Here is a 24,709-nt window from a genome sequence, read left to right on the forward strand (position 1 = left end):
CGCGGGATTTAAACTTCGGCGGTTTATGCGGCGTTAGGATTACCAGAGTTGTGGTTTTCTGGCCTTTCTCGTGTCCCTCACCGGAGCTCCTGCCTGCCCATGGACTCGTCGCTTCAGGCTCGCCTGTTTCCTGGTCTCACCATCAAGATCCAGCGCAGTAATGGTGAGGGGCGGGGTCTTGAGACCAAAGGGACCCGTGGGCTGAGACGACTGAAATTACCGCCCCTCCTCAAAAGGCAGGCCCTGAATCACTATTAGGTCACACCCCTGGTCTAGGTCTCCTCACTGGCGGTCCGTCTTCCCTACCAACGGCCAGGGGCCTCTGCACTGGCCATGCGTCTCCTTTTTGTCCTCCAGGAGTGGGCGGAGCCCCCGTGTCACTGGACCTCTCCGGGAAGTCAGGATTCCCTTCCCCTCCAAAGTTCTCCCCTGAAACTGCCCTGCTTTTGCAGGGACCTCGGCTCTCTGACCCCTCTGCTTTCCCATTAACACTGAACACTTGCAATACGTCAGACACCGGATTCAGGGTAATGGGACAAATGATGAGATCCGTGCTTTTCATTCTGGGAGCTTGCAATTCTGCCCTCTCCTTTGCTGTTCAGCAGGTATCTCAACTAATGATACCAGTATCATTAGAATGGTCAGACATAAAGGTAGGAGTGAGATAGGGAAACCTGAGGGCGCTAGAGCCTCAGTGCTGTGTTGAAGAATGGCTCACCTAAGCACTAGAGAGACTACCCTGCCCAAACATACCTTCACCATGCTGTAGGCTCTCTTTTGAGTAGGGGTTAGCCCTTAATCCTCTGCAGCTCAGTTTTAAGAACTGTTCCCTGCCTAGGTTACTGAGGGATATTCCAAGGGTGGGGTGCCAAGAGGTTTGTCTGCTGGGGTTAGAAAGAGTCAACTGCCCCTTCCTTCAGGTCAACTTGACATTTGAGTCTCTGGGATCCTAAAAGTGAAAAAGATAGGTAACTCTTGCCTTTTCATACTGTAGGCATGATTCACAGTGCCAGTATAAGCACTGTGAACTTGGAGAAATCCTGCGTTTCAGTGGAATGGAAAGAAGGAGGAGATACAAAGGGCAAAGAGGTGGGTTCTATGAGTGTGCTTCTACCACAATTAAAAAGACATGTGTGGAAATGGAACTTGTTTTCAATGCCAACTTGTCCTCCCCAATCTTAAATGTGGTCCTCTTTGAATGCTTTGGGACTCTTTTTAAGGCAGCCTTGTTCTAAATTGAAGCAATCAACAGTTTCTGGTGTGTCTGTAGAAAGCAAACTGCACAGAATTCTAAAACTTTACTCACCCAAGCTAGCTTCTAAGTGCACACTACCTATGATACTGATTTGGAGAGTAAAATTGATAATCTCTTTGGGGAGACAAAAGTATGTTTCTGAAACACCCAATAATAGAAGGCAACTACAGATGGACTAATGCTAGAGCAGCTCGGAGATGGAAACTTACTGAAGATGAACTTGTGGTGAGGCCAAAGAAACAGTGAGGTGGCCCTCATGGGGACTGGTAAAGAAACTGGCTCCAGGCACAGAGAAAGGCTTAGTATGCTTGGCAGCAGCAAAAAGACTGAAAAAGGAGACTAGAAGGTCTTTGTTTCTGGCACTAAGATGTTTAACTTCTTATTCTGCAGACAGTGGGAGCCTTGGAAGGATTTTGAGAAGGAGGGATATGCCTAAGACATTTATGTTTTAGAGGCATGTGGTGTAGTGAAGAGGTCACCAGACTGAGTACGAAAACCTGGATTCTAGAGTCTGGCCCTGCCACTATAAGGTGTTATCAAGCACATTTCTGCTCCTATTAGAAATTCAGCTTCCTCATTTATGAAATGAGGATGATAATAATATCTACTCATAGGGTTGTTTGAGGATTTATTCAACAAATCCTTTTGTACTGGTTCCAAAATGCCAGGCAGTGTGTTTGGTGTTGGGGATACAGAGGTGAGTAAGACAAACGTGGACCCACTTCCGTGGAGCTTAATGAGATAACACATGTAAAGTGCTCGCTTAGCATAGTGCCTTATGGTTGGTACGTGTTTATTTAGGTGGTATATTTGAGAAATAGAAGAACTGAATTCTTTATATTATTATCTGCCCTTGAATCAAGAGTTTCCTAAATTCCCTTTCAGCCATCTATTAGCAGTTCCTTGTGACTTGTTTTTGTTGTTTAGTACTACAACGAGTTGACTCACTGGAAAAGACTCTGATGCTGGGAAAGGTTGGGGGCGGGAGGAGAAGGGGACGACAGAGGATGAGATGGCTGGATGGCATCACCGACTCTGTGGACATGAGTTTGAGTGTACTCCGGGAGTTGGTGATGGATAGGGAAGCCTGGCGTGCTGTGATTCATGGGGTCGCGGAGAGTCGGACACGACTGAGCGACTGAACTGAACTGAACTGAACTGAATACAACTCTTATTGCGTCTTAACTCCAGCTCAAATGTTGTCTGTGGAATAAAGTTCAACCTTCTTAATGAGGCATTCAAAGCCTTTTCAAGATCTGATCCCAATCAACTTTTGTCCTTTTTACCATACACTCCTCCCAAAGTATCCTGTGCCAGGGACAAATGGGGCAGTTCCCCACTCTGTGATCCTGCCCAGTGCCTCGCTGCCTCCACACTCTTATTCGTTCCTGAATCATTAATGTGAGAATCAGTTAATGTCAGAACTCTGGTCTCCTGCATTGTTTATGCTCTCTGTAGTTTAGGGATTGGAATTGGGGTGGAGGGATAGTAGTAAGGGTTTGTAGCTGTCCAAGAACGGTGAATAGAAGTGTGGAAACTGACGTACTCACCAGCTTTTGCACTTGATTGTTCTGTCCTCCTTGTCTATCCCATGCTGTTTGGGTTTCCAGCCTTTTGTGCATATGGCTTCTCTCCCCCACTAGAATATGAGCTCACTGAAGGCAAGGGCAATACATGTCTTTTTAATTTTTTGGTTGCACTGGGTCTTCGTTGCTGCATGTGGACTTTCACTAGTTGAAGCGAGTTGGGGCAACTCTCTAGTTGCAGTGCATGGGCTTCTCATTGCAGTGGGTTCTCGATGCAGAGCATGGGCTCAGTACTTAGACTCTAGAGCTTGAACTCAGTAGCTGTAGCACACGGGCTCAGTTGCCCCCCAGGATGTGAAATCTTCCAGCTGCCCACCCATGGGACCACTAGGGAAGTCCAATACATGTCTAGTTCACTTTTGAGTACCTTCCCCCTACTGCCTTACTCATGCCTAATAAGTGTTTGAAGAAGCTGTTAATACATAAAAGTTGCATATGTAGGAAGTGAAGTTCTTATCCGGGAGTACATGCTGCAGCTCTTTCACCTTTTATCACAAATGTGAAACAAATAATCAAGTTGGTACTATTTTGGTGTGTTTGAATCTGCTGTGAAATATGCTGATGAAGCCTGAGTTGTCCCTAGAGGGTTTCAGGACTCTGGTGATGTAAACCTGGAATTGTGACCTCATTGCAGGTATGCACAGGAAGTAGGGAAGGCATGAGTAGGATGCTGTGACTGGGGAAGAAGTTTCTGGGCCTAGTAGAAAATGTAGGTAGATTTAGGACTAGGTAACAGCTCTCGGGAACTTGTCTCCGCCCATAAGATCCTGAAGGGCCCTCCATTTGACTATCAGTGGGACGGTTAGAATTGTTTCCCCCTTGGTGGCAGGCAGCAAGAGGTGTTCAGGGGGCTGTGCCCAGCAGGACTCCACTGTCTCACAGAGCGGTAGGGAGCCAAGTGGCCAAGATCTACTCTGGACTATCTGACTGTTTGCCTTCCTCTTCACCTCATTCTCATCACTAACATCTACCATTGGCTTGGAAATCAGAAACCAATATCCATCTAGATGGTAAAACACGATCAGGGAATAAATATTTGTTTATAGCTGTTAGTACTTGGTGGAACTTAAAGTTTATAAAATATGAATTTAGGGGTAGCCTTGATTGCAGAAATGCAATTGAATTGAACAAGCTATGTTGTTCACAGAAACTTTTACTTTCTCCTTGCAGGTAGATTTTGATGATGTGGCTGCAGTAAACCCAGAACTCTTACAGCTTCTTCCCTTACACCCGAAGAACAATCTTCCCCTGCAGGAGAATGTAACGGTTCAGGTAGCTGCCAGTCATCTGACTACAGCCAGTGCCCCAAAGGATGCGCTTGGCTTGTTTGGGTCTTTGCTGGTTTGTTTTCTGGGCCTGCTAAGTACTTCAGCACAGCACATGGGCCCAGGATAGGCCCTTGAGAACTGATAAGACCCATATATTGTGGTGGTTTGTTTTGTTTTTCAGAAACAAAAGCGCAGATCAGTCAGCTCCAAAATTCCTGCTCCAAAGGAAGGTAAATGGATTTCTACTGGCTCACTGTCATGGGGTTTGTGCCCGAAATGATGTTCTTGGGGCTCAGGAAGCTGTGAGTAGACTCATGGTTCCAGTTTAGAAGACGACTACTGTGTAGGCTGAGTCCTGCCCTGTCTTCCACGCCTCTTTCTCAGTGAGGAAGAATCCAGCCTTCAGGGAGGAAGAAATGGAGAGGTGTTGGTCAAAGGGTATAAGTTTCAGTTAGGCAAGATAAAGAAGTTCTGGAGATTTAATGTATATCATAGGGCCTATGATCAATGAGTGTTATTGTATACTTAGAAATTTACTATGAGGATAGATCTTATGTTGAGTGATTTACTACAAAAGAAGAAAACAAAGTATAAAACAAAGGGTACAGGAGGAAACTTTTGGAGGTGATGAGTATATTTATAGCATTGATTATGATGATGGTTTTATGAGTATATACTTACCTCCAAATCCGTCAAGTTGTACACATAAAATACCTCCAGCTGTTTCTATGTTAATCCTACCTCTGAAGCAGTTAAAAAAAAGAAAAAGAGAATTCAACCTACAGCTCTTTACTTAGACCAGTCTCTTTGGATCTGGTGCATTTGGGAAATTTGCTAACTGGCCTGGAAGCCTTTCCTGTGGAATACAGAACAGTAATCAACCGTGGTGGGCTTGTTTTCTCTCCCTGGGGAAATGACATGCCTTGGAGTGAGGTGGTAAGTGGGCTGTCAGAAAAGCTAGGTCAGGGCCATTTAGAGGTAGAGTTGGTAGTGCTGCGGTGATCTGGGGATAGGGTGGGATTGGACAAATAATAGCAGTGCTTTGAACTCCAGGAGAAAGTTAGTCTTTCTCTGCAGGAATCAGCATAAACCTACTTTAACTATGGTAGGCTGTGACAGGTGCCTATATGCACTAGCTGCCCAAATAATCCAGTTTATAACCCAGAGCCAGCTGGACAGCCTGCACAACCTGTCCCAGTCGGGGGGGTTATCACTGTCTCAACATAATCCAGCCATCCTGGGCCCAGAGACTACTTAACTGGAGCTTCAGGTTTCCCAGGGACCCAGGGTGAAAGGTGGGGTGGTTTTGAGCTTGAGCAAGGCATGAGTGGTGTAATGCTGGCCCTCTCTTGCTGGCTGTACCACTCCAGTGGCCTCCAGGAGAAATATGGGTGGCAGTGGTCTCTCTCCACATGCATGTCCCAAAAGGATATTGCCACTGCTCCTTTTTTCTTTTTTTTGACTACGCCACCTGGCTCATGGGATTTTAGTTCCCTAACCAAGGATTGAACCTGGGCCCTCAGCAGTGAGAGCACGGAGTCCTAACCACTGGACCCCTACCTCTCCTTTTAATGGGAAAAAAATAATGATTCACTATTGAATGAATGATATTGAACAGTAGAAGTGAAACACAAGATCACAGATGGTTTGAGAAATAGGAATATAATAATTCGTGCTCTTTATGAAAAACATAGATTGATTATATAGAGCCATCATATCAGCCTAAACTTAGGAAACTCAAATTCCATATAAGTTGATATTTGTTTATATGACACTAGTGTTTTATTTCCAAATTTACTACTTTTATTTTATAGGTATATTATTTCTTCTTATGCAGGGAAGCAATATAGATGAGTAGAAATTGACAAGAATTAAACTTGTTTAAACAACTTAATGGTATAAATTCAGTTAAATTGTTTCTGTCAGTTAAGCATTCTTTTAAGATTCCAGAAAAATCAGTTGCTGGTCCCATGGCTTCTGATGATGTGGCCCAGGACTGGCTCTGTAAAGCATCTTGGAGCAGTGGGAAAAGCCCTGATCTTGAAATCTGGCAGTCTTGGGTTCACATCCTGACTCTGACACTTACTAATTGAGTGACACTGGGCAAATTGCTTAATTTCTCTATGCCTTAATATGTCCCCTTTTATCAGTTGGGAATACTGATATTTACCTCTGGATGTCTGGGAAGATTGTAGAATGGTAGGTGCTGCTGCTAAGATTAAAATGTTTTTTTTCTGGGATTAGGTCTGTGTCTCCAGAAGTGATCTCAGATCGTCTGTAGGTCCTTCCATTTACTCCAGACAGATGCTCTTGTGGGAGCCCTCAGGAGCTCTCAGACTGCAGAATGTAACTAATTAGTTTTGGGGTCACTGGTACTTGGCCTTTCTTTCCTTGGATGGAAGGAATGGGAAGTTGGTGGGCTCCTTTCCAGGTATCGGGGCCCATCTCACCCTGTATAGAATCTTAAAGGGTTACCCTCGACCGTCCCTCTGTCTGTTTTGCTCTCCTGATCACGATGCACTGATTGACCGTTGCCCTCGGTCCTTCAGGTCTCCGAGGCCGCTCCACTCGCATGTCCACTGTCTCAGAGGTTCGAATCACCACTCAGGAGAATGATATGGAGGTGGAGCTGCCTGGATCTGCAAATTCCCGCAAACAGTTTTCAGTTTCCAGTGAGTAATGAATCTTTTCTCCCTATCTGAGGCCCTAGAGCAGCTCTTCACACATTGCCCTGAGCCTGTTTTGGAATATCCTAGGATTCCTATACTCCCTGGCTTTCATAACATTCTACTCCTGCACCACTGCTCCCTTATCTGAAAATCATCTCACTTTTTAAACTTTATTTAAACATCATATATATATATATACAGGAAAGTAAACCTATCATTGACTAGTTCACAAAGTAAACACACTCATATAGCTGACATCTAGATCAAACAGCATTACCAGTACTCCAAAAGTCCCCTTCAGGCCCCCTCCCAATTCCTAAACCCCAAGGGTATCTATGTCCTGACTTTGGATCACATAAATTAACTTTCTGGTTTTTTGGACTTTATATAAATGGGATTTTAAAAACATTTTTAATTGTCAATTTGTACTAGTTATTAGTAAATTAAGTGATTTAAAGTCAAGGTAAACAAAAGGGTCATGGCCAGGTATAGGAAGTTGCTGTGGGTCGTACCTCTCTGGTTGTACCTTTCTAGGTTGAACCAGGTTCCCATTATTCCTGGTTTTCAGTCCTTCCTCCTCTTAGCCACTTGGGTTCTGAAGTCAGAAATTTTTCCCAGATGAGCTGAAAGGCCTGGCCTGGCCTAAGAACCCTTACTTGGTCAAGCCTAAAGAGGTCAGACCTTTAAAGGCTTTTCCCATCATAGTGAAGCGCATACTGAGCAACTCACATAACCTTTAAGATTTCTTGACACCAGAAGCCAGCCCTTGTAGGGGGGCTTACTGGGTTCAAGGTGTGGATGAAGATGAAGGGAAAAGCCTGAGCTCTGCTTACACAGTAGAACCTGAGCCCTTGCTGAGCTGGCAGTCAGTAGCCATCCTCCTGGCCTGTGACCCTCTAGGCCTCAGATGAACACAGCTGCCATACGCCTGCCTGCTTCTCCAATGACTCTTGTTCCCCCACAGCTGGCCTCTCTAGGCCCTCCTGCCCTGCAGTGGGTGAAATACCATTGATGATGGTCAGCAAGGAGGTGGAAGAGCAAGTCCACTCCATCCGAGACAGCTCTTCTGCAAACTCTGTGAAGTCAGGTAGACACACTGAGCTGTCTGGTACCCTGCTTCTAGTGCAGGATAGGAGTTACAGCCTGTCCCAAACCTGGCTTGCTTGGTACCTGAGTTCAAACCATGCCTGTCACATTGGGGACATGTTGCACTGTGGCCACGGAATCAGTCTTTCACAACAGGTGACCCTGTCACTCACTGCCAGCTGGCAGAAGCTCTCTGATGTAACTGAGGTATTATCACAGCTAAGGTCTTGGTCAACACCTGAACAACAGCCCAGAGTGACCACCAAACAGGGACAATCTCATCTCTACTGATTGTTGAGAAAAAGGCCACAGAGGCATAGAGAGAGCTTGGGTTAGACCTGGAGTGCTCATATTAGCATGTTTCTTGTCAGCTTCACCATCCCAAGAGTCATAGCTGGTGCTTCCTCTCTTTGCATGTGGTGATGTAAGAGCAAGGGTCTAGAGAAGGTCTAGCCGTGAGAACGGCCCAGGACTCCACACAACAGCCAGAGAAGAGCAGGCTGGCCTAGACAGGTAAAAGAGAGGGCTTCTTTTTTTTCTCTTCCACTAGTTCGGAGGAAATCATGTATTGTGAAGGAAATGGAAAAAATGAAGAACAAGCGAGAAGAAAAGAGAGCCCAGAACTCTGAAATGAGAATAAAGCGAGCTCAGGTACCTTTCTTGGGAAGCAAGGGCAAGGGTTTTTGGACAGACATCCTTAACTGCAACCTTGTCAGCAACAGAGAGAGATAACGGTTCAGCCCCAGCATTTCTGAAGCTCCAGTTCTGATAACCAAGAATTTTAACCAGTTTCTCATCAGGATTCAGAGAACAAATAATTCAGATTTTTTTTTGAAGGCCTTCAGATGATGAATATTTCCTACTGGTTATCCAGTGGGCATGCCCATCACATAGTGCAGTGGCAATTGCCTTCTTCCCCTGACTTCCTATCCTAGTTGTGCATATGTGGGGTGCCATAGTGGGGTTCCAGTTTGGATTATTTCCCTTTGGTTGGGTTAATGGCACAGGAGAATCCCAGCCTGCTGGTCTCCTAAGACATGGGGCAGTGGCTCTTGCCCCATTTCCTAGTGTGGTTGCTGCATGCCTAGGCCCCCCTGACAATCTCTGTTCCCAAAACTTTGTGCCTGGATTCTCTACCCAGAGCCAGAGTCAAGGGCAATGAGATCGTGTCGGGGTTTTGTCAGCCCTGAAGGGGCTGTGTGCATAGGAAGGGCTGTTGCCACTGCCTAGCACTGAGGCCTGCGAACACCTACACATGGCAATCAGTCCTTCTTCAATCTTACCCCAAACAGGAGTATGACAACAGCTTTCCAAACTGGGAATTTGCTCGCATGATTAAAGAATTTCGAGCTACCTTGGAATGTCATCCGCTTACTGCAGCTGATCCAGTAAGTAATCCCAAAGAGCTTCTATCTCTCCTTCCTGAGTAGGCATACAATTTTTCTTTTAATATAGTTGATTTCAATATCATGTTAGTTTCAGGTATACAGCAAAGTGATTCATTTTTTAATATATATAAAAAGATTATTCTCCTGAGTAGGCGTATAACTGAGAGACAGAAACATCTCTTAAAGGAATGAGAGCATATAGGAATCGTCACTCACCCTCAAGGGGTTTTTAAATACCCTTTGGTGGGCTGGAGCTAGCAAGGGCTAGATGGGAGACTCTGAACTTTATAAACTCCCTTCCAGCCCCCATCCTCTCTGCTTCAATAGATTGGCTAGATTTTTACTACTAATCATGAAAGTGTGCTGAAACCTTCTATAGGCAGCAGAGTGAGAAGACTGAGGAGAAAATTCAGAGCCTTCTTGTGCTCCAGAGTAACTTTGAGCACGGTGGGTCCCAGTGTTAGGTCTCTGCCCCTGACTGGGCCAGACATATGGTTAGTATGTCTAAAGCTTTCTTTCAATATTGCGCTGACCTTTTGCTGACGGTTGTCTTCTCTCTTCCTCCTGAAGATCGAAGAGCACAGGATCTGTGTCTGTGTTAGGAAACGCCCACTAAATAAACAAGGTAAGCCCCACCTTACCTTAGCCCCAAGGTAAGTTCAGTCAGAATGAGGCTTCAGACAGGGCTGCCCATGTCCAGGGAGCATCCCCTGAAATTCTGTCCTTCTGCAGAGTTGGCCAAGAAAGAAATTGATGTGATTTCCGTTCCTAGCAAGTGTGTCCTCTTGGTCCATGAGCCCAAGTTAAAAGTGGACTTAACAAAGTATCTGGAGAACCAAGCATTCTGCTTTGACTTCGCATTTGATGAAACGACTTCAAATGAAGTCGTCTACAGGTTAGTCCCTTGCCTCTGTTTCCCCCCTTCCTCCTGACACTTTCCTTTTTCCAGTGCGGGACATTGTGGAAACACTTGTGCTCTCAGGCATGCTGAGTCTGAATCCCTTCCTGGCATCCTCGTGTGTCGTCTTTGGATGGACCATGACACAGAGCTAGCTCTGGCTTCTAGCACGAGGAAGGCCCTGTTGGGGCTGTCACACCCTATGTTTCAGCTTTAGTGGCCCATGCTTGAGTAGACAGAAGTGAAGTATTTCCATTGCCCTCTTTGAGGCTGGGCTGGGCAGGCCTCAGGGGTTCTTCCTGTGTCTGTGTCCTATACAGCCACCCATTACCCACTGGGCTTAGCAGACTCAGCAAACTCTGGAGCTGCTTGATCCAGTATAGCTCCCACTAACTTCATGTGACTGTTTAAATAAAAGTTAAATAAAATTAAAAGTTCAATTCTTCAGGGGCTTCTCTGGTGGTCCAGTGGTTAAAAATCTGCACCTCCACTGCAGGGGGCATAGGTTCAATCCCTGATTGGAGAACTAAGATTCCCACGTGCTGTATAGTGTGGCCAAAAAAAAATTCAGGTTTTCAGTTACACGAGCCACATTTCAATTGCTTAGTAGACATGTGTGACAGTGGCTACTATTGGACAGTACAGATAGAGATCATTTCCAGTATCCATCCTCAGAAAGTTCTATTGGACAGTGCCGCTCTAGACTAGAGGTTGATAAACTGTAGCTCATGGGTGAAAGTTGGCTTGCAACCCCTTTTTATATGGCTGTCAAATTAAGAGCGGATTTTTGCCTTTTCAAAGAATCATTAAATATATATATATCTATATATATCGGACTTCCCTGGTGGTCCAGTTGCTAAGATCTGAGCTCACAATGCAGGAGGTCCAGATTCGATCCCTGGTCAGGGAACTAGATCCCACATGCCGCACTATGCTGCAACTAAAGATTCCACTTGCCACAGCTAAGACCCAGTGCAGCCAAATAAATAATTTTTTTAAATGTATATGTATGTATACTTATGTATGTATATATATGGAAGAGACCTATGTGGCCCACAGAACCTAAAATAATTTAGGCTTTTACTTTAAAGAGTTTCTTTGATCTTTGTAGTGTATCATATGCTGGAAGTGGGCTACTAAGTTCAAGCTTCCCTCTGTGTCTCCAGGGTAGAGGAGGTGCTGGTGGCTCAGTTAGAGTATGGACCACCCTGCTCCTGGCCAGTTGGTCCAGCCCTCCCCAGGTAGCTAGGAGAATTTCAGATTTGTAAGTGGGGCTGGGGTCAGGTGGGACCACTTTTCTTGGAAGGAAGCCCCCAGGTATCCTGCTTTGGAAGGAACCACGTTCTAGAAAGCACATTTAAGCAGAGATATGCATGCTTCCCCATCCTCTCTCTTAGGTTCACAGCAAGGCCACTGGTACAAACAATCTTTGAAGGTGGAAAGGCAACCTGTTTTGCATACGGCCAGACGGGAAGTGGCAAGACTCATGTGAGTATTCAAGCCTGGCAGAGAGTGATCCTGCCCTCAGTGCACCTCTGGGCCTCTGAAAAGGAGGACAATGAGTTTCTTGCAAAAGGTCCCCTCGGTGCAGATGCCCCACCTGCAGATGCTCTTGCTGTGCCAGGGGCAGGGAAGGGCCTTAGCAGGTCCAGATCCCCTCCTGGCTGTTGTATGGCCCACGGTGGTGGTGGAGCCAGTAATGCTCTGGCCAAGGCCAAGGGCTCTTTAGCACAGTCTCCTGTCCCTTCCCTTTGCAGACGATGGGTGGAGACCTCTATGGAAAAGCCCAGAATGCATCCAAAGGGATCTATGCGATGGCCTGTAAGTAGTATGTTCTGCCCCAGCAGGGTTGGGCACAGAAGGGCAGGTTGCTTACTTAATCCAGGCTCTCCCCACAGCCCGGGACGTCTTCCTCCTAAAGAATCAGCCCCGATACCGGAAGCTGGACCTGGAAGTCTATGTGACATTCTTCGAAATCTATAATGGGAAGGTAGCTGGCAGGGAGCCCTCTGTTTATGCTGCTGGGGCCCCTGAAGTTTCTAAAATCTTGAGGTTGGCTAGAAATTATAGAAGACAAACACCCTGTGTGTTGTCACACCTTTGGGCCACTTTGCCCAAACGTGTGGGAGGTTTTCATCCGATGGTGGGATGGGAGGCACACTCAACAAGTAAGCAGGAACACGCCTCAGGGCTTGGTCCCAGACAGGAGGTTTGCTCGTGTGTGCCTTGTCCTCCCTCCGTGCACCTCCCTCTTAAATCTCTCTTCTGATCACAAGCACTCATTCTCATACTCGTACTCTCTCTATATTTCTATGCACCTCTCTATGCTTTTGCAGAGTCACCTTCCCCGAGTGGGGTCTAGATAATAGCTAATGTGGCTTATTAACATGTTACTAGGTACTGAGCACTATTCTAAGCACTTAACTTGTCTCAGCTCAGCACCACAACCCTTCTAGGAAGTATCACCGTTACTGTCGCTGCTGCACAGATGAGAAACGAGGCTGGGTGGCTAAGTACCTTCCCAGGTCACACAGCTGGTGAAGAAGCAGGTTCACATAAAATTGAGGTGGCCCAGTTCAGCTCCCAGGTGAACTGCTCGCTGCTCATCTGACATCACCCAGTATAGCCTCTCCCAGCCATTGTCTAAGCTGCGACAGGCTCTGAAGCGGGGAGGGATCGGTGGGTGCATGGTGCCTAACAGCCTTGGCCTTGTTCCCCTGCCTGGCACAGCTGTTCGACCTGCTCAATAAGAAGGCCAAGCTGCGCGTGCTGGAGGACGGCAAGCAGCAGGTGCAGGTGGTGGGGCTGCAGGAGCGCCTGGTGAGCTGTGCTGATGATGTCATCAAGATGATCGACATAGGCAGTGCCTGCAGGTCAGAGTTTGGCCGGAGGAAGGGGCCACCTTCTAATGCCGGGTCAGGTGATAGATGAGCACTGAGCCCTTTGCTGTTTCCACAGAGCGCCGCTTCCCCCAGCTTGGTGAGGGCTATGAAGGCCTCTGCCTTAAGTGGTCGCAATGGTCAAATCATCTTGAATCTGGCCAAGGCAGGCTTTATTACCAGACTCTTATCCAGAGGCATGCTTCCTGACTTCTCTGAGTTTCTTGTTGCTATTCCCTCTCTCTGTGGTGGGGGACAGAAGCTCTGGGTATGCTCTAGCTGGAAGTGATGGGACCAGAGCTCCTGTGTAGAGGGAGGAAAGTGCTCTTCTATCAGGGCCCTCAGCATGGTGCAGTGGGTGCTGAGCAGTATATGGAGGACCAGGGAGGGGCTATCTCCCCAGGGCCCTCGAGTTTAGCAAGTGGTTCATGACAGCCCCTCCTTCCCTGTGTGCCCTGCAGCAGAGGTAATTCATGCTTCCCCACGGCCTGTGGCCCAGGGTCTGGCCAAGGCCCTCACACAGAATTCAGCACTTTGGCTGCCAGGGTAAGCCATGCCCAGAGTGGCTGGAGGGAGGGCTGCTGCCCAGGGAAGGAAGGACAGAAGTGGGACAGGATGACGCAGAACGTCTAAGAGTCCTGGCTCGTCTCCCTTTCCTCCTGGAGAACTGACTGCCTTGGAGCCTCAGGTGCCATGGTGGCTGGTGACCTCCCCCCCAGGAGCTCATAACCCTTCTTTGTCCTCCTTTGCCACAGGACCTCTGGGCAGACATTTGCCAACTCCAACTCTTCCCGCTCCCACGCCTGCTTCCAGATTCTTCTTCGAACCAAAGGGAGAGTGCATGGCAAGTTCTCTTTGGTGGATCTGGCAGGGAACGAGCGAGGCGCAGACACTTCCAGTGCTGACCGGCAGACCCGCATGGAGGGTGCAGAAATCAACAAGAGTCTCCTGGCTCTGAAGGTAGCCGGGCCCAGCTACAGGGGAGCGGGTGGCCCTGGAGGGCTGCTGGGAGGAGAGGGTGGGAGGGAGAGGGCATCTTGAAAGGAAGGAAGGGACCTCAGCTTCCCCTGCTGTCCCCCAGGAATGCATCAGGGCCCTGGGACAGAACAAAGCACACACCCCATTCCGTGAGAGCAAGCTGACACAGGTGTTGAGGGACTCCTTTATTGGTGAGAACTCAAGGACCTGCATGGTGAGTTGGGTCCTTTGGAGTGGTGCAGTCCTGTCCCTGGGCAAGAGGTTCCATATTCTTAGTTAGCTGGGTTTCCAGGCTCTAATTTAACTGGGCTTCACTCCCTGCTTTTGGGCAGCAGGCTCCTCCTTGCCTACGCAAGCAGGAAGGAAAGGATCTTCTCCCTTTACTGTGTGTCTGTGCACCTCTCGGATCAGGGGAGGTCGTTCCTCCCATACCTGATGAAAAGGGGGCTGCAGGATTCAGGAGGAGGACCTTTGGGGAAGCAGGAGAGGCAGTCCTCATCCCTCTGTGACTTCCCTCAGGGGTCATTGGCTCCCAGCCTAGGAAATTGGAGAGGGCCTCAGCCTTGAGTGACTTTCTGTCCCATCGTATTATCCATAATGCTTTCTAGCTCAGATCTGCCCTCCTTCCTCACCAGGGAATATCTTCTCTCATGCCTGCTGAGGAAGGTGGGAATTTCTGACTAAGCTCTAAACTCCTCTCCCTAAGGCAGTATCTCTGAGCCCAGGTGAACTAAAGTTTCCAGCAGGAATCACAGCCTTGCATTGTGACTTTGGTGAAAGGAACGGGTCAGTAAAGAAGTAAAGCAGCAGGAGTAATGAGATATACCAGCAAAGACAGGGGACCAATTTTTAAAGAACCTTAGTTTGCAGGGCCCATGGGGCAAGTTGCCTGGCACACAGTGGGTATTTAATGAGCTCTCCCCTCAGTTCCTGACAGCCTCTCCAAGAGCACCCTTACCCTGGGATCTTTGACCATTAACTGCCCATTCCTTCTTTTGCAGATTGCCATGATCTCACCAGGCATAAGCTCCTGTGAATATACTTTAAATACACTAAGATATGCAGACAGGTACTGGTACCTGTGCCAGGTGGGATGGGAAGGGGCAGGGTAGGGAGGGAATGGCAGTGGTGAGAGTGGGGAGGGGGCTCTGGGGACTCAGTGCCTATTGTCTCCTCTTTAGAGTCGCTAAATCTGAGGCTTGGGAGTTCATATATGATGCTACAAGGTTTTTTTCTGATCCCCTTCAGGCTCTGGTGGGGAGCAGTGTGAATAAGAATCCTTCTAGGTCAAAGCAAAGCCACTACTCCATCTCCTTGAAGTCTCAAAATCTGAGTGGTGCTGCACACTTCTAAGTGCCAAAGAGGCTGCTGTGGGAGCTGTGACCTTCTTGTTTTCTCAGGGTCAAGGAGCTGAGCCCCCACAGTGGACCCAGTGGGGAGCAGCCAATTCAGATGGAAACAGAAGAGATGGAAGCCAGCTCCAATGGGGCCCTGAGTGCAGGCAATGTAAGGGGAGGTGGGCCAGGCAAGAAGGGAACATGGCCAGCTGAGATGGGGACTGGGCCACACCGTTCTGTGTCTCCTTTTGCCCCCTTAGTTCTCCAAAGAAGAGGATGAACTGTCTTCCCAGATGTCCAGCTTCAATGAAGCCATGACTCAGATCAGGGAGCTGGAAGAAAGGGCCATGGAAGAGCTCAAGGAGATCATACAGGTGGAGAGCTGGCCCTGGGCTCAGCGTCATTCCTTGAATGTGACCTGGGCTTTACATGCACACATACACCCCCCCTCAGGTCTTCTAGCTGGGGTGGCAAGAGGCAGCCTTCTAGATCAGCATTTCTTAATTCCCCAGTTAGTTATTCAGCTGCTCTTACAGGGCAGCTAATTACCACACCTCCTCCTCCAGCCTGGCACACATAAGCTTTCCCCCGTCCTCCTGGCTGGAGCTAGTCTCTCTCCTGTGCTCCTGACTGAGGGTTTGGAGGGTAGCCAGGTCTCATTTGTTCATGAATGTTGGTGAGTACTTTCTGTATACCACCAGCTCCTGTGCTGAGACCAAGGGCCAAAATCATGAAGTATGGATAACAGGCCTAAAGAAAGACTTGACCAATCCTGACTCTTCTATTTATGAGCCAGTTTCCTCGTGAAAGTCGTTGAGGCTCACTGGGCCCCAAATTCTTCATCTCCAAAATGGTCAAGACAAGATGGTTACATCTACGGATTAAGTGATATGTTGTTAAACACTCAGCTTTCCCCAGCATGTGGTCAGCCTTTAGTAGGTGATAGATGCTACCACTGCCGTGATCCGTGCTGTGGAAGCACAAGTTGGGGAGAGGCCTGAGGGCATCCTATAACAGTGGGGCACTCCGAGTGTGGAGCAGAGAGGGCAGCTGGGGCACTTGGAACTGAGGAGGGCACGTGCAAGGTCAGTGTCTACAAGAGCCCTCCCTCCCTCAAGTGCTCAGGGTCCAAATGTTTGAAAGGACGTTGTACTTTCAGGAAAAGCAATAAGTTCACTCTGGCCATCGCAAAATGTGTGAGCAGCTGAGAAAGGGAGATCAAGGCTGTGGATGGGTCAGCCGGGACCTGACGCTAAAGGACATTATGGTTCACACCAAAGGCCTGGACTTCGTTATGAGGGCAGTGAATGCCTTTGAAGGGAGTAAAGCAGAGTGGTGACTTGGTCACGTGAGAGCTTTTAGGTACCTTACTGTGGCCACAGTACAGAGCCTGGCTTCAGGACCTGGGGAGAGCATGAGTAGAAACGCTTAGGAGTTAAGAGCAGTTAGGAGATTGTTAGAGTTCAGGAGAGACATTGGTGTCTAGACTAGCTGTGACCATGGTCGTGGGATTGACAGGAAGGCATGAGATTTAAGAACCATTTCAGGGGTGCAGATGTTAGGATTGAGGGACAAGGTGAAATAATTTTTGCTCAGATTTTGGGCTTGGGCATCAAGATACGCATTTGACATCAGGGACAGGGACAAGTTTTTGGCAAGCGGGGGAAGGATAGATTCAAGCTGAGAGTTATGGGGGAAGGGTCAGGAGGCAGGGTCAGGGCCATGGCTAGAGGAACAGGCATCTGCATTGCAGATGGTAGAGCCCTGGCAATGATTTGCTAAATTGGTTTGGTCATTATTGACCTGACAAGGTCTGTCTTGTGTCACTGCAGCAAGGGCCAGGCTGGCTGGAGCTCTCCGAGATGGCTGAGCAGCCAGACTACGACCTGGAGAGCTTTGTGAATAAAGCAGAGTATGCCCTGGCCCAGCAAGCCAAGCACTTCTCAGCCCTGCGAGGTGGGTGCAGCCGGAGGGTGGGGCCTCTGTGGGTGATGGTGGCTCTGCCTGAGGGAATAGGGTCTCCGAGAGACCTGCTGACTTCAAGTGCACCACCCCTGCCTTCCAGATGTCATCAAGGCCTTACGCCTGGCCATGCAGCTAGAAGAGCAGGCCAGCAAACAAATAAGCAGCAAGAAACGGCCCCAGTGACAACTGCAAATAAAGATCTGTTTGGTGTCATACCCGGCCTTTCCCCTCCCCTTCCCTCCTCAGCAAACTCTGGGCACCTGGTGGGCCTGAGCTGGGACAGGCTTTGGTAAATGCCAAGTACGGGCCCATCTGGGCCCAGGGCAGCTGGGAGGGGCCAGTCAGTATGCATAGGACACAGCTTTCCTTTTGCTCACTTGCAGCCATGAAGGGAGAAAGGATGGAAGGAAGGAACTTTTAGTTATCCTGTGCACTGCCCTTCTTTCTAAGAGGGGAAGGCTCTCCGTTGTAGAGTTTTCCCGTATGCAGCAATCTGCCCGTGTGGAGTGGCTGCTGGGAGAGAGCTCCCTGGGGCTGTCCTGGCTCTGTGGGGAGAGAAGGAGCCTACAGTTCAGTTCTGCTGGCTCTAGCCTGCCTTCCACACCCTTGGTCCGGCCACTAATATATCTTGTACTTAAAAAAAAAAAGTTTCCTGGGGCCTCTTCCTTCCTTGCTGGTTTTTGAGGTCCATGAGGATCCCTGCTGTTTTCTGTTTTATGTGTTTATACATTATGTCTAATAATAAAGAGAAAAAAAATCAGCCTGTTGAGTGGTGTGTGGGAAGAGCCTTCTGGGACTCGGACACTACCGCAGGGTAGTGCTGATGCTGATTCTCCCCAGGAGGCCACATCCACACCTGCGGTTTCAGTGACATGGTGAAGACGCCAGCCTCTGCCTTGTTCAATGCTGACAAGGTCCTAGGCCTTCTCCTGGACACAGGAGCTCTAAGCAGAAAGGAAATGGTGCTCTGTCGTTTATAAAACTCCAATACTTTGGCCACCTCATGAGAAGAGTTGACTCACTGGAAAAGACTCTGATGCTGGGAAAGATTGGGGGCGGGAGGAGAAGGGGATGACAGAGAATGAGATGGCTGGATGGCATCACCAACTCAATGGACGTGAGTTGGTGATGGACAGGGAGGCCTGGCGTGCTGTGATTCATGGGGTCGCAGAGTCGGACACAACTGAGCGACTGAACTAAACTGAATTGAACTATATCTCCTGCATTGGTAGGCGGATTCTTTACCACTGAACCACCTGGGAAGCTCTTCCATTCATCTATATGTCTACTGTAGTTTATATTTTTTCTCTTTTGGGTCATGCTGTGTGGCTTGCAGGATCTTAGTTCCCTGACCAGGGACTGAACCTGGGCAACAGCAGTAAAAGCTTGGAATCCTAACTGTTAGGCCACAAAGGAACAATCATAAGTTTTGAAATCAGGAAGTGTGAGTCCTCCAACTTGGTTCTTTTCCAATATTGTTTTGGCTTTTTGAGGGCCTTTGCAATTCCGTATGAATTTAAGGATCAGCTTTTCCATTTCTGCAAAAAAGGCTGATGGAATTTTAGCAGGAATTGCATTGAATCTGGGTTGTATTGCCATCTTAACATTAATCCAGGAATGCAAGATGTCTTCCCATTTACCTAGGTCTTTAATTTCTTTCAACAATATTTTATAGTTTTCAGTGTACAAGTCTTTTACTTCCTTGGTTAAATATATGTCCTAGGTATTTTATTCTTTTGGATGCTATTGCAAAAGGGATTGTTTCTAAGTTCCTTTTCAGATTGTTCATTGATGATATATAGAAACAAGTGATTTTTGAGTGATCTTTTCTTTAGACTTTTTAAAAAACTGAAGTATAGATACTTTACAATGTTGTATTAGTCTTAAATGTACAGCAAAGTGATTCGGATATATATCCTTTATATATAAATATATATATTGTATATAAGTATGTATATACATATATTTTTCAGATTTTTTTTCATTATAGGAAAAGAATTTTGAATATAGTTCCTTGTGCTAAACAGTAGATCTTTGTTGTTTATCTTATACTTAGTAGTGTGTACATATTAATTCCAATCTCCTAATTTATCTCCTCTCCTCCCTGCCCCCACTGAGTGTTGATATTGTACCTTGCAACTTTGCTGAATTCTTTTAATAACCCTAATAGTTTTTTTAGTAGATTCTTTCGGACTTATTCTATTTAGGATCATGTCATCTGAATATAGATAGTTTGACTTCTTCCTTTTTAATTAACATTCCTTTTATGTCTTTTTCTTTTATTTCTAATTTCCCTGAATAAAACACCCAATGTCACTCTGCACAAAAGTAGTGAAAATGGACATCCTTGTCTTGTCCCTGATCATTAATTATGATGTTAGCTGGGGGCTTTTTGTAGGTGCCTTTAAGAGGTGAAAAAGTTCACTTCTGTTTCTAATTTGTTGGGTGTTTTTATCATGAAAGGATACTGGATTTTGTCAAATGCTTTTTCTGTGTTTTGAGGTGATCATATGTTTTTTCTGCTTTATTATTAATAAGGTATATTACATTAATTGATTTTTCAGATGTTAAACCAATCTTGCAAACCTGAAATAAATTCCACTTGCATATGGTGTACAGACTTTACTTTCTACTTGTGCAGAGCTTGGTCAGTCATCTCTCACTGACATTAGGGGGTTTTCAAGTCCTGGGTATGTACTCATTCCTGCACACACATGACTTTCTAAATTTTCTAGATTTTCAGGAAAATGTGGGAACTTAAAAAATTCCCACATTCCTCTATTTCTTTTTTAAAAAATTTAATTAATTAGTTAACTTTTGGCTGCACCTCATGGGGTTGAACCCATGCCCCCTGCAGTGGGAGTGTGGAGTCTTAACCACTGGACCAATAGGGAAGTCCCTATTTCTTCTCTTTAAATTTAAAAAAACTTTAAATTATTTATCAGCCTCTTATTGACCCCAACTTGGTATTTTGTATTTTCCAGTAATTTCAAATTTACAGTTTTACATAAAAGCAAGTCTTGTATCTTGATTAAATATATATTCCTAAATATAAATGTTGACATTATTTAAAATGAAATTGTTTTCATAAATTTTTTCTGATTATTTATTGATAGTATATACATAAGATAGAGCGTGTGAATTGATTCTGCCTCTTATGACTTTGCTGAATGAATTGACTAGCTCAAATGATTTTGTGTTATGTGTGTGTGTGCTCAGTCATTCAGTCGTGTCTTGACTCTTTGCGACCCCATGAACTGTAGTATGCCAGGCTTCTCTGTTCATGGAGTTTTCCAGGCAAGGGTACTGGAGTGGGTGGCCATTTCCTACTCCAGGGAATCTTTCCAATCCAGGGATCAATCAAACCTATGTCTCTTACATCTCCTTCACTGGCAGGCAGATCTTTACCACTGTACCACCTGGGTTATAGTAAGTTTTATATATAATATGATGTGATCTGTGTTCTGTGAATAGACAGTTTTAATTTTTCCATTCACACATGGATGTCTTATTTCTTTCCTCAAGACTCTGGGTAGAACTTCCAGTATACTACTGATTAACAGTGGTGAAGGCCAGTTGCTGGCCATCCTGATTTCAGGAGTGAATCTTTCCGCCTTTAACATTAAGCATGATGTTTTCTGGGGTTTTGTGTACTACTCTTTTCCATACTAAATAAATTTCCTTTTATTCCTACTTTGAAGTGTTTGTAGGTTTTAAACACTATTTAGGGTCATGTTTTAAAAAATACTTATTTAGTTGACTGTGTCAAGTCTTCGTCATGTCCTGCAGGATCTTTGCAGCAGCTGGGCAGGCTCGAGACTGCAGGTTTCAACAGCTGTGGTGCACCGGGCTTAACTGCTCCTAGTTACTCCAAGGCACGTGGGATCTTAGTTACCGGACCTGGGATTGAGTCCCCAGGACTGCAAGGAGGATTCTTAACCACTAGACCATCAGGGAAGTCCCAGCACTAGATTTTAATGTTCGAGTGACATAGACTAGTCAATGGGGTGGACACTGGGTTAGGTGGATAGAGGGAGACCATGGTGAGTGGGGATGGGAAATATCAATCCCATCCTCTTCCAAGCTTCAGACTCATCTTTTCAACTACTTGCAATACAAACAGCACCTAAATGTCCCACAGGCAATTCAAATTTATCCTAAGATTGACTTTCTAGAAACCCGCCTCTCCTGTGTTTTCTAGTGATGTCACTCCACCATTAATCTGTTTTCCCAGGGGAGGAACTTCATGTTGCTCTTCTATCATCCCTATAGTCTATCACAAAATCCCATCACCCAACAAGTGTACCTTGATTCCAACTTCCCCTTTTTATGTCCAACATAACTGCCTTTTTTTGTACCAAGAGACTGGGAATAGATGTATGACATATGTGCTGGAGAAGGCAATGGCAAGCCACTCCAGTACTCTTGCCTAGAAAATCCCATGGACAGAGGAGCCTGGTAGGCTACAGTCCATGGGGTTGCTACTAGTCGGACACGACTGAGCAACTTCACTTTCACTTTCACGCGTTGGAGAAGGAAATGGCAACCCACTCCAGTGTTCTTGCCTGGAGAATCCCAGGGATGGCGATGCCTCGTGGGCTGCTGTCTGTGGGGTTGCACAGAGTCGGACATGACTGAAGCGACTTAGCAGCAGCAGCAGCATGACATATGTGCACTACACTCTTTTAAGATTTCAATCTACTGGTAAAACCCATTGAATACAACGTAGTAAGCAGAAAAATAATTTGCTCAAATATTTGAGTACCACTCAAATATTTATTGAGAACTTATTAAATGCCAGGCATTATTCCAGGTGTTGGAAATACAGTAGTGAACACAGTTCCTACTCACATGCTGACTATATTTTAGTGGGAAGACAGATAATAAGCACGTAAAAACAATGTTAGCATAGTGTTGCTACCTTACAAAGCAGGCTCAGAAAAGGTATATGGGGGATAGGCGTGGTAGATTCTGAGCAGAGACTTGAAGGGAGGGAGGAAGCCAAGCTAAGACCTAGCTGAAGAGCCTTTCAGTCAAGAGAAGGAAAGCCTGAGACAGGGACAGCAGAGTTCAGCAGTGCCTGCAGGTGAGGGAGGGGAACAGGTAGGAGATGAGGTCAAATTGAGGCAAAGAGATAAGCAAGGGTCTGATACCCCTGGGTCTCCTAGGCCATAAGGAATTTAGATTTTATTTTGAATGTGCAGGGAAGCCATGGAAGTTTGAAGATACAGAAGAGAGAATGGAATAATGCTGGGAGAATCCTTTCAGCATGGGATGGGATAGGATCTGGTGCCAAGTGCAAAAGAGTCTTATCAGGCAGTTTACTCTATTGAAAAACTTCCCGCTGCTTGAGTTTCTCTTTGGCCACCAGCTAGCTTCTCTCCTCCTCTTTAAAGTCATACTTCTTAAAAGAATTATCTACATATACTGTATCTTTTTAAATTTCCGATTTGAATTTGAAAAATCCAGTTTCAAATTTTTCCCCACTCCAATGTAGCACTCAACTCAATAATCACTAGTTAGAGTTGGACTATAAAGAAAGCTGAGTGCTGAAGAATTGATGCTTTTGAACTGTGGTGTTGGAGAAGACTCTCGAGAGTCCCTTGGACTGCAAGGAGATCAAACCAGTCAATCATAAAGGAAATCAGTTCTGAATATTCATTGGAAGGACTGATGCTGAAGCTAAAACTCCAATACTTTGGCCACCTGATGCGAAGAACTGACTCATTGGAAAAGACCCTGATGCTGGGAAAGATCAAAGGCAGGAGAAGAGGATGACAGAGGATGAGATGGTTGGATGGCATCACTGACTCAATGGACAGGAGTTTGAGCAAGCTCCAGGAATTGGCGATGGACAGGGAAGCCTGGCATGCTGCAGTCCATGGAGTCTCAAAAGAGTCAGATACGACTGAGCTTACTGAACTGAACTAAGTCCTCCTTTTAACTAGATGTCACAGTAGCATTAGACAATGACCTCACCCTGTGCTGGCTTTCCTCTGGCCGCTCTAATTGCTCCCTCCAGCTCCTTTTCTCTACCTGGCCTTAAATGTCGCCATTCCTCAAACCCTGGTCCCAGACCCTCCTTGTGTACAGTATTGTTTGCCACCAGTTGGCACACTACTGTATGCTGATGGGGCCCACGAACTAAGAATAGTTTTCCTGTTTTTGTTTTTTAATATTTATTTGTTTGGCTGTGCCGGGTCTTAGTTGTAGCACTCGGGATCTTTAGTTACTGCATGCAAACTCTTACTTATGGGATGTGGGATCTAGTTCCCTGACCTGCGTGGGGAGCACAGAGTCTTAGCCACTGGAACACCAGGAAAGTCCCGGTTTTTGTTTTAAATGCTGGGAGAAAAAAAAATCAAAAGTACGTTTCACGACAGGTGAATGCTAGTATCCCTTCAATTTTATTGACACACAGCCACATCCATTCGTTTCCTATTGTCTTTGGCTGTGTTCACAACTACAGCAGCAAAACTGAGTAGTGGTGACACAGAACCAAGAGCCCACAATGGTCAAAGTATTAACTCATCGTTTCCAAGAAAAATTTGCTTTATGCTTTCTCCCTAGGTTCCATTCATTCCGGTAGCTTTGGTTACCATGTATATGCCAAGGATTCCCAAAGCAGCATCTTCGCTCCAGATCCCTTCTCTACGGATGACCCGTCATGACCATCCAGCTGCCTGTCATTCCCACGTGCAGGAGTCACCAAGAGACCAGAATGAACAAGACCAGACCAGCTCCTACCTCAGCGTACCCCTTTTCACTAAGTGGCACCAGTATCCATCCAACTGGTCACACCTCCTTGACACACCTCCCTTCCCCTAAATCAAATGAAACCTAAGTCCCCCTCTGCTGTCTCCAACGCACCCACACCCACAGTTCTCACCTAAAACGGCTCTTTTCTAAATGTAAATAAAGCCAGGCAACCCTCGCCGGCGTTTGCGGCCTGGAAGCAGACGCGCTCACGCATGCCCCACACGGCGAGATCCCCGCACGGCCCTCCCTCGCCGCGCAGCGTTCTCAGGACCCTCCTAAGCCCGAGACCTCGTCGCCGCCAAAGAAACGTAAGCAACACCGGCCTCCCGCCCCAAGCCGCTCTCTGCGGCGCCCGGAAGATACGTAAGAGGGCGGAGCTACGTTTTACAAACCGGACCGTGACGCGCTGCGTTTTCTCTTTCCAGCCAGCGCCGAGCGATGGGTGAGTGGCCCTCTGCTTTGGGGCCGGGATCGAGGGGGGCGAGCTCAATCCGGCGCCATCCTGCTTTGGGGCCCAGCCGGCAGCGCCGGCGCCCGGGCCCCCGGACGCGGAACCCCCGCGAGGAGGGTGGTGCTCGGGCTTGGGCCGCCGGGACCGTTCCAGGGGCCTTTCCTGGAGCCGCAGGACTCGGGGCCGTGAG

General features: G+C 46.9%; 1 protein-coding gene across 2 annotated transcripts; it reads left to right on the plus strand.

Moving 5' to 3' along the window:
* On the plus strand, window positions 1-19,805 carry KIF2C (kinesin family member 2C). Of its 2 annotated transcripts, XM_055403514.2 has the most exons (21): window positions 1-163; window positions 995-1,089; window positions 4,012-4,113; window positions 4,291-4,339; window positions 6,659-6,781; window positions 7,743-7,865; window positions 8,415-8,515; window positions 9,157-9,252; window positions 9,823-9,877; window positions 9,985-10,147; window positions 11,548-11,638; window positions 11,908-11,971; window positions 12,049-12,140; window positions 12,881-13,023; window positions 13,785-13,989; window positions 14,111-14,221; window positions 15,009-15,076; window positions 15,408-15,513; window positions 15,605-15,718; window positions 17,177-17,300; window positions 17,410-19,805. In XM_055403514.2, exons 1-21 carry the CDS (start codon window positions 100-102, stop codon window positions 17,490-17,492), a joined length of 2,172 nt encoding a protein of 723 aa, XP_055259489.2. In that variant the 5' UTR covers window positions 1-99; the 3' UTR covers window positions 17,493-19,805. The 2 variants fall into 2 exon arrangements, with proteins under 2 accessions (XP_055259489.2, XP_055259490.2); XM_055403515.2 differs by lacking the exon at window positions 7,743-7,865.
* Window positions 19,806-24,709: the final 4,904 nt, after the last annotated feature.

This window comes from Moschus berezovskii, chromosome 4, assembly GCF_049115385.1.
Source record: "Moschus berezovskii isolate FMDL1 chromosome 4, NW_MosBer_1.0, whole genome shotgun sequence".
Classification (NCBI taxonomy): domain Eukaryota; kingdom Metazoa; phylum Chordata; class Mammalia; order Artiodactyla; family Moschidae; genus Moschus; species Moschus berezovskii.